This window comes from Numida meleagris, chromosome 7 (genome assembly GCF_002078875.1).
Source record: "Numida meleagris isolate 19003 breed g44 Domestic line chromosome 7, NumMel1.0, whole genome shotgun sequence".
Lineage (NCBI taxonomy): Eukaryota > Metazoa > Chordata > Aves > Galliformes > Numididae > Numida > Numida meleagris.
Window position 1 is genome coordinate 20,311,302 of NC_034415.1, and position 10,357 is coordinate 20,321,658.

Below are 10,357 nucleotides of genomic sequence, written 5' to 3' on the forward strand. Positions count from 1 at the left end.
CATGTTGAGGGCCTTTTGGCAGCACAAAGCCTCTGCCCATTTTAGTTTCCTGTTCTCTCAGGCTGGCTTTAGCCAAGGTGCAAGGCCACACTCCCAAAGTGAGCCCTGTGATGTATTTTTGCTCTGGGATGCCTGCTATCACCTCTGTACATACTATTCAGTCCGGACGTTATTCTAAGAGACAATTCACTCACAACTCCTTCTCAGTTCAGCTTTAGTTAAATCCAGTAACTCACAGAAGCCCCAAGTACCAGTGTTGTCAGCTCAGGGGAAGCTGTAACCTCCCCTTGTAGGGACAAAGTTCCTACTGCCCAGGCAATGTGAAGAGCCTTTGGCAGCCAGAGGTGAACCAAGCTCTTTGTCCTGGCCCTGCTGCTTGTCCCAGCTGCAAGCACAGGGGTGCAGTGGGCATCCCTAAACACCCATGTACCTCCTGCTCTCTCCCTGCAGTCCATATCCAGCACAGGGCCCGCCAGCAGCAGCTCCTCAGCCTCCCTGGAGCTGGCTATGGACCCCTGTGAGACCTTTTCAGGTCTAACATAGGCAGCACTCAGGCTCCTACGCGTCCTCTGCTCCTTGCTGAGAGCCAGCGCTGCTGCCAAATCATGATTGTTCACGGCCTTCATCCTCATAGGCAATGGCAATCCCTCGCCGGCCCTGCACGGCCTTGGAGACGCTCGTCTTCCCCAGCTGCTGCTCCAGGCCCCGCCAGCTGCGGGACTCCAGGAAGGTGGCTGGGAGGAGAGAGAAAGGGGGAGCTGTTTCTGGGGAGCAGGGAGGTGGCGTTGCCCCTGTGCAAGCACTCAGCCCCACTGCAAAACCAGACAACAAACCTGCAGGGCTGATATCTGCCAGGGCCCGCGTCTGGTCCCTGCAGGCCAGAGTGGTGCTGGGGGGTGGCTGCGGAGCTGGGGTGTCGCAGAGGTGGGCAGCACGTATTTCGCCTGTGATCAGTGAGATGTCAGGAATGGCCTCTGCTGCAGGCACTGCTGGCGGGAGCTCAACGTGCGCACAGGCACCTGCCAGGAAATGACAATGTCACACTGCCGCTTGCACCTATCCTCCCCCAGTGCCAAGTCAAGGCAACCACAGCCTTCTGGCAGAGGGAGATGCTTCCCAGAAAGGTGCTGGCAGTTGATTTTCAGCTGTTACCTGGCAGCAGGTCTCGGAAGTCAGTGAGGTAGTTCCCTGTCCATTCCCGGGCTGGGTTACAGGCGAGCTCCAGCTCGTAGGGGGTCACTATGGGCCGGTAGAAGTCACTGGAGTCCAGCAGGGAGTTCTGAGCACAGGCCACCAGCACGAAGATGTCCACCTCCAGGAAGTTAGCCAGCTTAGCAGGATTGGGCTTCCCCACAGCCAGCGTATAGCTGCGCTTACCAGCCCTGCGTACAAGCTGGCGGAGGTGCTGCAGCACATCCAGGTAGCCCACCACACCCAGGGTGCCCACTAGGATGCCCACCACACGGGCGTCCCGTGCCCGCTCCACCAGGTATAGGCGCCGCATCAGCGCCCTGTTGACATTGAGGGTCTCACGGCGGCCATGCCCAGTGGCAGGGTCAAAGGAGCTGAAGGGGCAGCGGTTCCAGGTCAGCATGAAGCTGGTGAGGGCCAGGCCCTCAGCTCCCACGTAGAACATGGAACAGTCCTGCAGCTCTTCCTCTGCCTCCATGCGGAATCGGCGGCCAAACCGCCTCATTTCCCCAGGCAGTGTGGGGCCAGGGGGATCCCCGCATACCACCTGGGAGAAGATGATGTTGGGGTACTCGTGGCACAGCTGCTTTTCCAACTCACCTGATGAGAGAAAGAAGCAAGAACGGAACATGAGCACCAATCTGTCATGCAGAATTGGGGGTGAGGACAGGGAAGAAATGATAGCGGATGGTACCTGGGAGCACCGCCAGAGCTCTCCCTCCCTGCCACACAGCACTCACCCATGGCGTGGGCGTAGACCACATCACTCAGCACCACCACGCGGCTCTGCCGCTCAGGATAGAGCTCCCGGAAGACTTCAGCGCAGTGCCCGACATCCAGGGGCTGCCGCCCGAAGACGTGCAGCACCGGCAGCTTTCTGCAGGGGCTGAGGCAAGCGGGGCCGTAGTGCACCACCGCCCCGGCGCTCGCGTGCTCGGCGGCCACCTCGTCCACGCAGCAGCTGCGGGGAGACCCAGCGGCGTCGGTGGAGGGTACCGAGCGCCCACCGAGGGGCTCCGCGGAGGTCTTCCTCCCCATGACACTCACCTGCCGTACGTGGTGTCCCCCAGCACGTACATCTCGGCCCCCGTCGCCTCCTCCATCCGAGCCGCCACGGCCGCCGCATCCGCCAGCAGCGCATCGGGGAACTGCAGGGCGACCTGATGGGGGAACAAGGTGAGACGGAGAGGAGAGGCGGCTCGCAGCCCCCGCCCCGCCTCCCCCACATACCTTACGGAAGCCGCCGTCCCGCACGAAGGCGGCGGCGCGTTCCACCTCGTAAAATTCATCTTTGTCGCGCTGCGGAGCCGCTGCCGCCGGGTCCAGCGTCCGCCGCAACGCAGCCTCCCCATCGGAGCTGAAAGCCGTCGCCATATTGCGGGAAGCCCGCTCCCGCTTCCAACGTGCGGCGCGCAGCTGGCCAATAGGAAGCCGGCACCGCCTCTCTCAGTTTCCGGAAATCCCGCCCCCAACGGAGCGCAGCCAACCGCACTGCGCGGTGGGGCGGAGTGAGAGAAGAGCAGCCAATGGGAAGATGTGCCCGTCGCGGTGCCTTCTGGTCTCTGTAGTTCCTTTGAAGCTGTCAGAGTGAGCAGCCAATCGGAGTGCGTGGGGGCGTCACGTGCTTTCCGCCGGGACGCTGCGGTTCCGCTCCCGTGTGCGGCGCGGGTCAGGTGACGCGCTCGGTCCCGGCCGGTACCGCTCGGTTTTGCTCCGCGCCGCCGCCGCTGCCATGACGGGGCTCGCGCTGCTGTACTCCGGGCTGGGCCTGGCCTTCTGGACCACGCTGCTGGGCATCGGTGAGCTGCTGAGCTGGTGGTCTCGGTGGCCGCGGGGCGCTGGGGATGGAGGCAAACGCTCCCTGCGCACGGGCGGCCTCGGGGAACGGGAGGGCCCGGTGCTGTGCGCGGCCCGGAGCTGCGCGTTGTGTGAGCGCTTTTCACGGGGAGGCTGAGCACGGAGCTACGGGGGTTGCGGCCTCGCGGTCCTGCGGTCTGCGGAGCCCGGGGCCGCCGAGAGGCTCTCTGAAGCGACGTCCACGAGCTGAGCCCCTATGCTTTCCGCTTCCCCATCCCTGTTGCAAGGCCTTTGCTGGGGAAGGGCCGTGCTGCACTGCTGCTGTTTGCTGCAGGGCTGCGGAGCCGGCAGCCGGAGCTCGGAGGAAAGTCTCCTTCACCCCTGCGTGAGAACTCAAGGCCATGCGTGCTGCTGAGGAACTGGAGGGTGCCCCGTGGATCTGCTCTGAGCTGGATGCAGCTCCTCTCCACCACCCCAGGCACGGGGCAGCTGGGGCTGACCGTGTTTGGTTCCTGCACTGTGAGCCAAGCAGTGAACCCACAACACAAACAGGTGCCCTGGCAGCGCTGAGGTCCTGAAGGCTGCAGACACGCAGCAGGGTGCGGCCTTGCTCCTTGGCCGTGACACTGTTCCTCATTTCTGTGTGCTCCCTGCGTGGGAGCAGTGAGCAGTGTTACCACTTCCCATTTTCGGTCGGTGTGACCTCCTGATGTCTGTTAACCAGCTATCTGATGTGGTGCAGCAGTGCCCTGCTGCCTGTGCTTATCTGTTCCATGGGGCCAAGTCACAGCCCTTTTTCCATCTCAGTGCTGCATAAAGAGAAAATCTCTCTTCTGGCATGCAGCTGCATTTCCCACTTGGGTTTAGAGCATGCCAGTTTGGTGTGAGTGCCTTGGTGTGTGCTGAGGGCTGCCAGTTGCAGCTACCCGCCACGGTTTGCTGCAGGAGAGGATCTTGTGTTGGAGCCACTGGTTCATTGTGCAAACTTTCCTGGAAGTAGCTGGCCCTGGAGGAAACTGTGAGCAGAGCACACGTGTTCAGTGTCTCAGTTGTGGAAAAATTGGAGTGGAGGGGCAGCCACAGCTTCTGTCACTGATGGAACAGTGTGAATGGTGGTGGAGCAGCATGTGATGATGGGTCAGGGCACAGCCCCGTTCCTTGTCCATGCTGTAAGACAGAGTGGAGCTCACAGCCCAACGCTGTGGCTCCTGGCGAGGCTGAAACCTTGGGTCGTTTAGGTGAAGCATGTGCTAGGGTGCAGGACTGCTTTAGAAGGGCACCACACGCCCAAAGCATACCCTCAGAAGTCCCCTTGTGTGCCATGCTCTTCACCTCTGCCTGAGCTATGTGAGCTGCAGGGCTCCAGTGCGTGGGGGGACTGTGGCAAAGCCAGGCTGGTGCCTGCCTGCAGGTTCCCATGTCACTCTTGCTTTCCAGGGATCTGCTACACAATATTTGACCTGGGCTTCCGCTTCGATGTGGCCTGGTGAGTTGCCTGAAAATACCAGCATCCTCCCTGCCAAGCTCAGGATAGATGCAGCCCACATGCATGGCTGGCTCCATGTGGGGTCCTGGTGTAGCCATTTCTGCCCTCCCGCCATCATGCCTGCCCAATTTCTCCTAGCTCTGATTTCCCCATTGTGGTGAGGGTTTGGGAGGAAAGTCTCTGCCCATGTGGGTGACGGCCCTGGGTCACTGGCTGGCAGAGAAGGGCTCTCGTGTCCTACAGTCTTGACAGTGACCAACCCATCCTGGGCTGGATGGTGAGCACGATGGGCTGGCTGGTACCTGTTGTGGGGCAATGTGATATGGTGTTCTGCCTGTGTGCTAATACAGGGTGCTTCTTCCTGCCTAGGTTCCTGACTGAGACCTCACCCTACATGTGGTCCAACCTGGGCATTGGCCTGGCCATTTCCCTGTCCGTGGTGGGTGCTGCCTGGTGAGTGGGACTGGCTTTTCAGTAGGCTCCCGTACTTTGTTGCAGCAGAGCAGGGGAAGCACAGCATGTGCACACAGGGCTGTGGGTCTGTGTGAGTCGCTGCAGTGGGGCTGGGCTGCTGGGCTCCTAGGAGGTCTGAGCAGACCAACTTGCAGGATGCAAGGGTGATGGAGAGGCAGGAACATCCCATTCTTACCAGAGGCTGTGCCTGTGAGCCCAGCTGTTCTGCTGGCATAGGTGGCAGTGCTCGGGACTGCTGGGGGCAGGCTGAGCCGGCAGTGTCTCCCGTCTGCATGCCTGACTCTTTGCTCAGCTGGAAGGCCCTGATTTTTGTATTGAGCCCTTCAGTGAGTGCCAGACCCTCCACCAACCACCCTTGTCTGTCACAGGGGGATTTACATCACAGGCTCCAGCATCATCGGTGGTGGAGTCAAAGCCCCTCGGATCAAAACCAAGAACCTGGTCAGGTAAGTGCAGATCTGGAGCTGATGCTGCACCTGGGCAGGGTAGGTCCTAGTGTGGTGTGGAGGCTGCTGTCCTGTCTCTCACTGTGTGCTGCTGGCAGACTGTTCCTTGCTGAGCTGCTGCTGCTGTTTGCTTTCAAAACAAAGAGCTCTAAAGGAGCCAGAGTACTGCTTGGAAGGGTCACAAGTGGTATGATATCACGCAGTGAATGAGTTCAGTGTGTTCAAAACAAACACCCTGAGATTACACATCCTGCCCTAGGCAAGGGCTCCCCTGGGCAGGCCTTGCACAGCCCTTCCCAGAAGGGGCTGGCAGAGGGGAGGGCTCCCTGGATTTGCTTCCCATGGGGCTCTCACAGGTTTTTAGGTGACACAGGATAACCAGCAACCAGCCTTCACGGTGCTTAGCAGCTATCCTTTGAGAGGAAAAGTGGTGGTGGGTGTGCTGGGTTGCTCTTCTGCCCCTGGCAGCAGTGGGGCAGGCACAGACAGGGCTGTGGAGGGATCTGGCTGCTGGTTGGCGAGGCATGGAGTGGTATGGGCTGCTCCATACAGAGCCTGGGACACTGTGGTCATATACTGCCTTTCTTCTACAGCATCATTTTCTGTGAGGCTGTGGCCATCTATGGGATCATCATGGCAATCGTCATCAGTAACATGGCTGAGGTACGGGAGGACTTGGGCTGCCTGGCCAGCCCTGCACTGGCCTCAAGGCTGTGGTTGGATAGGCAGCTTTGCATGGGCTTGTGATGTGGGGACTTTGGATGCCATTGTAGCTCTGGAAGCTCCTTGGCTGGGGGTCTGTGGTGTGGCTCTTGTTCAAACTAAAGAGTTAGAGTCGGGTGCACACACACAGCAGGGGTTGTGGAGCCACCTGAGAACTTGGAGCTGGGGGTGAGCTCTGGCCAAAAAGCCTTGAGCTGGATCGGGGACAGGTGCCTCTCCTGGGCACCAGAGACTTGCTGCTAACCTAGACCATGTGCTTTTTCTCAGCCTTTCTCTGGAGTCACCCCAGAGACGATTGGAGCCAGGAACTACCACGCAGGTAAGGACTGCTCAGTCCCTGGTAATGCTGCTGTGAATGTCACCTCCCTCTGATCATAACCTGCTCTGCTCCCTCTGCCCCTGGGAGCAAGATTGCAGGACTCAGCTCACCTGACCCATGGCCAGGGCTGTCAGGCTTTATCCAAACCAAAGCCCGTCAGTCGTGTCTGAGCGATGTGTCAGTGTCCTTCCTGTTGCCTTGGACAGCAGGTGCAACTCCTCTGTGAAAAAGTGGCTTTAGTTACTTTCTCAGGGTAGCAACCAGCAGTACCCCAATTATCACCCCCTGCTCTGGTGCAGTGGGAGCCTGGATGCACCATGCTCCCAAAGGGAAGAAGCTGCTGGTGCTCAGCAGTGTTGTTTTTTCCATTGTCTCTGGACAGAGCTGCAGCTCTGCTGCCTACCCTGAGTGCAGGTGGAAGGGGATTACCCCTTATCTTGCAGTGTTCCTCTTTCACAGGTTTCTCCATGTTTGGGGCTGGCCTGACTGTGGGGTTTTCCAATCTCTTCTGCGGAGTGTGTGTGGGTATCGTGGGCAGCGGGGCTGCCCTGGCTGATGCCCAGAACCCCAGCCTCTTTGTCAAGATCCTGATCGTGGAGATCTTTGGCAGTGCCATAGGGCTGTTCGGGGTCATCGTTGCTATCCTGCAGGTACCTGCCTCCTGGGGTCATTAGGCATATGTGAGCACAAGGCATCTGCCACCCTGGGTGCTCTCCAGCTTCAGGTGGACACACCTGGGCTCCAGCACAATCTTGCATTGTGAAGTTTGGGGTTGTACAGCTGTCCCCACAAGGTGCTATGCCTACGTGTGGCAGTGTAAACTCTTTAGATGGCTCCTTTAAGCAACACCAAGGGTGTCAACTTGGTTGCGCCCTGTGTCATGCTCGCATCTTATTGGTGCAGCTGCCTGCAGCTTTTGGACAGTGTCAGGGTGCTTGGGCATTCCTAGACTAAGAGGGATTGGGGTGCTGGGCTGGAGTATGTGGGGCCTGGCCTAACCTCTCTTCTTTCTTTCTAGACATCTAAAGTAAAAATGGGCAATTGAGCCCTGTCCCACCCAGCCTGTTCCAGCTCGCCCCAAGAGGTGCTGTATATACTTATTTAACGTTTCTATCCTTGGTTGGGGTGGAAGCTGCCCAGGAGCGGGAGCCTGGCTATGGAGCCCCATCCCGCTGATCGGCTCCTTGGAAGAAACAAGTATCTCTGTGTGAATTCTGCCCCAGCGGCCTGGCCCGGCAGGGCCGTGCTGCTGCGTGTCCCCGGTGTGCGTAGAATCGATCACCAGTGCAATTCTGTGTCCGTGAAATAAATATGGTTCTCGTCCAAGGATGCAGCTCTTCCTGTGCCCTGTGTGTGCTGGGGAGGCTGGGGCTGAGTCTGTGCTTGGAGGTTCCCTGCTGTGCTGCTGGCAAAGCTGCTGCTCTGCTCCAGGCCTGGTGGCCTCTTCCCTGTGTGGGGTGGTGCCACACATCCCCAAGTTAACTGTGCTGCCTGCTCAGCCTGCAAGGGGCCTCCCTTGCTTTGTTGTGGGAACACAGAGCTCTGCTGCAAGCAGGAGGCTGCTGGAGCAGGCTGCTCCACACTGGCCCTGCCAGGCTTCTACCAGTGCTGGCACTGCCCCAGTGCTGGCACTGCCCCATGCAGGGCTTGGTGGAGGCACAGGTACAAGCTGGGTTGGGCCTTTCAGCTCCCATCCAAGTGTAGTTTAGCACAGAGAGGGAAACATCTCACTGCTTTTGCCTGCAGTGCCCTTAGTCCCACTGTGCAGCTGGGTTGCACCAGAAGGGCAGAGAAGCAAAGCGTTTGCCACCTCAAGGCTATCTTCCAGGCATTTACCTTGTGTGAGCCTTGTCTGGGTGCCCAGGGGCTCTGGTGGCGGTCCCAGGGATAGGGTGGGCTGTGCTGGCTCTGCTCCCTTCTCCCTGGCTGCAGACTTGACATGGGGAAGCCAGATGCAGACAGCTGGGCCTGCAGCTCTTCTGCTTGGGGAAAGGGAAGAACAAGGTCTTCCTGCCTCCATTCTGCAGAGCTGATGCAAAGCCCTCAGTGTGCTGTACTGTGAGTACACCTTGGTAGGGGGAGCATCTATCCCCAGTGCTTAGTGCTACTCTGCAGTGCGTGCCTGGAGCTGCCTGTCTCCCTTCCCACCTGGATGCAACAGGCTGGGGCAGCGGTAGGGCTGCTGAAGCCGAGAAGTGTTCATGCTTAATGATTGTTTCTGCCCTTGAACTAGGGCAGCTGCCTCTGTGCAGCCTCTCCAAGGCCTGCCGCTCTACTGGCTCTGCTCCATTCTGTCCTGTGTGCTGTGGGACCTTGGGCTCACCTGGGATCTCTGTGCTGTGGGCAGATGGTGGGGCCAGTCCTGCTGTGGCCTGGCTCAGCATCCAGCACATGTTGTTCCCTGCTCTGCAAGCTGTCTTGGCTGCTGTAATTCTCTCCAACCTGATTGCAACACAGCACCGAGAGGCTGCCCTTGGGCTAAACCATGTACCGCTTTGGGTGCAGGAAGACTGTGGGGGTAAACCTAAGTCCTGTATCCCCTCCAAGCCCTAGAGCAGTTCACTGTAGGGGTTCTTGTGCTGTGATGAAGCTCCATGCTTGCAGAGAAGGGAGACCCCCTTCTTGCTGTGTGCTCACCTTGCTCCTTGCTGCAGAGACAGTGTGCTCCCACCAGCTGTGGTGGTCAGGCTTTGGGGTTGGGGCCTGCAAGCAGAAGCTCTGTGCCCCACGTAACAGCAGGGACATAAACTGGGTTGGCCAGAAGGATGTCAGGTCTGTGCAGGGTTTTACCCTTCCTGCCTGAGGGTTGCATCTTTATGCCTTGGCATTGCTGCTGCAGAGGGCAGAGATGTGCGGAGTGCCTTGAAGCTGTGCAGCTATCCTATCAGAGCAAGCCAAGGGCTTCAGGAGAGTAGGCAGCCTGCACTGGGAGGAGAGGAGCAGCTCTGCAGGTGAATCACCTTCCTTGTTCTTATGTAATTCATCTACTTGATCTAATGATGGGTCTTGCCTGGCCTTATCTTGGCTTGATAGAAATCAGCTGTCAGGAGTCTCCAAGCTGAGATGCTCTTCTGCCCTCCTAGTCATGCCCGTGTGGACCGCAGTGTTGGTAGGGGATTGTGCTGCAGGCTTGCCCATTAGTCTGTTGTGAGGCCCCCGAGGACTGGCATGGCAATGGCAGGAGTGAAGTGAACATGCCTTGCACTCTCCTGTTCTAGCTGTGCCGCATGCCTGCTGGTCAAGCACAGAGAAGCTTACGAGGGACTCCACCTTGCCTCATGTAGGAGCCGCATCAATTGGGTGACTCGTGGGAAGAATGCCACCTGCTAAGGAGCCACAGGAGAGGCGTAGGTGGGAGTGGGACAGCTGTGCCCTGGCTGGAGTGGACTGCCAGGCACACAGGGCAGGAGCTGTTGCGTGCTGCTCCGATCGCTGCTGGAAGGTTTCCTTCACGGAGAGAAGGGCCTTGCTTGAGTGAGCACCCATGCACAGGGAAACGGTAAGCAAAGGGGGTGAAATACTGAAATGTAAGTGACTCGAGTGGGGTGGGGTGGAGTGGCTGCGAGGAGGGAGAGGCTCCAACGGTGCGGAACAGCCGGTGATGGGCTGAGCGCTCACGGGGAGCACCCCAAGGGCTTTCAGCGGCGTCGCTGTGCTGGGGAACAGCCCCACGTCGGTGGGCGCGAGGCCTTTGCTGCGTGGCTGCCTCGGGGGCTGCTAAAACCCCACCGGGGTCGGGCAGAACCTAGGCCTGAAGCAACGACGTCGCCCCGAGCCGCTGCGGGACTCCTCCTACCCGACCTGGCGCTGCGGGGCGCCGGTTGATCCCCACGGCCTACTACGCCCTCCCCGCGCTCGCCTCACCCGGAGCTGCGGCGCAGGCGCAGCCCCAGCCCCGGCGGGAAGGGGCGGGGCGGGCGG

At 59.4% G+C, this 10,357-nt stretch overlaps 3 protein-coding genes across 5 annotated transcripts in view; 2 read left to right on the top strand and 1 right to left on the bottom strand.

Moving 5' to 3' along the window:
* DPH2 (DPH2 homolog) lies at positions 198–2,704 on the bottom strand. The gene is made up of 6 exons (XM_021404098.1): positions 2,422–2,704; positions 2,239–2,351; positions 1,932–2,152; positions 1,153–1,791; positions 834–1,019; positions 198–734 (listed from the first exon to the last, which is right to left on the bottom strand). Exons 1-6 carry the CDS (start codon positions 2,563–2,565, stop codon positions 604–606), a joined length of 1,434 nt encoding a protein of 477 aa, XP_021259773.1. The 5' UTR covers positions 2,566–2,704; the 3' UTR covers positions 198–603.
* ATP6V0B (ATPase H+ transporting V0 subunit b) lies at positions 2,805–7,765 on the top strand. Its single transcript, XM_021404102.1, has 8 exons — positions 2,805–2,990; positions 4,426–4,474; positions 4,844–4,927; positions 5,317–5,394; positions 5,988–6,057; positions 6,385–6,436; positions 6,896–7,086; positions 7,455–7,765. The coding sequence occupies exons 1-8, from the start codon at positions 2,924–2,926 to the stop codon at positions 7,479–7,481; spliced, it is 618 nt and encodes a 205-aa protein (XP_021259777.1). The 5' UTR covers positions 2,805–2,923; the 3' UTR covers positions 7,482–7,765.
* Positions 9,533–10,357, top strand: part of B4GALT2 (beta-1,4-galactosyltransferase 2) — an 8,315-nt gene continuing 7,490 nt past the window's right edge. Inside the window, exon 1 of one of the 3 annotated variants that reach the window (XM_021404101.1) lies at positions 9,533–9,935. In XM_021404101.1, coding sequence (XP_021259776.1) covers positions 9,921–9,935 — 15 coding nt within the window. In that variant the 5' untranslated portion in view covers positions 9,533–9,920. The remainder of the gene's footprint in view (positions 9,936–10,357) is intronic. The other 2 variants (XM_021404099.1, XM_021404100.1) reach the window with 2 other exon arrangements.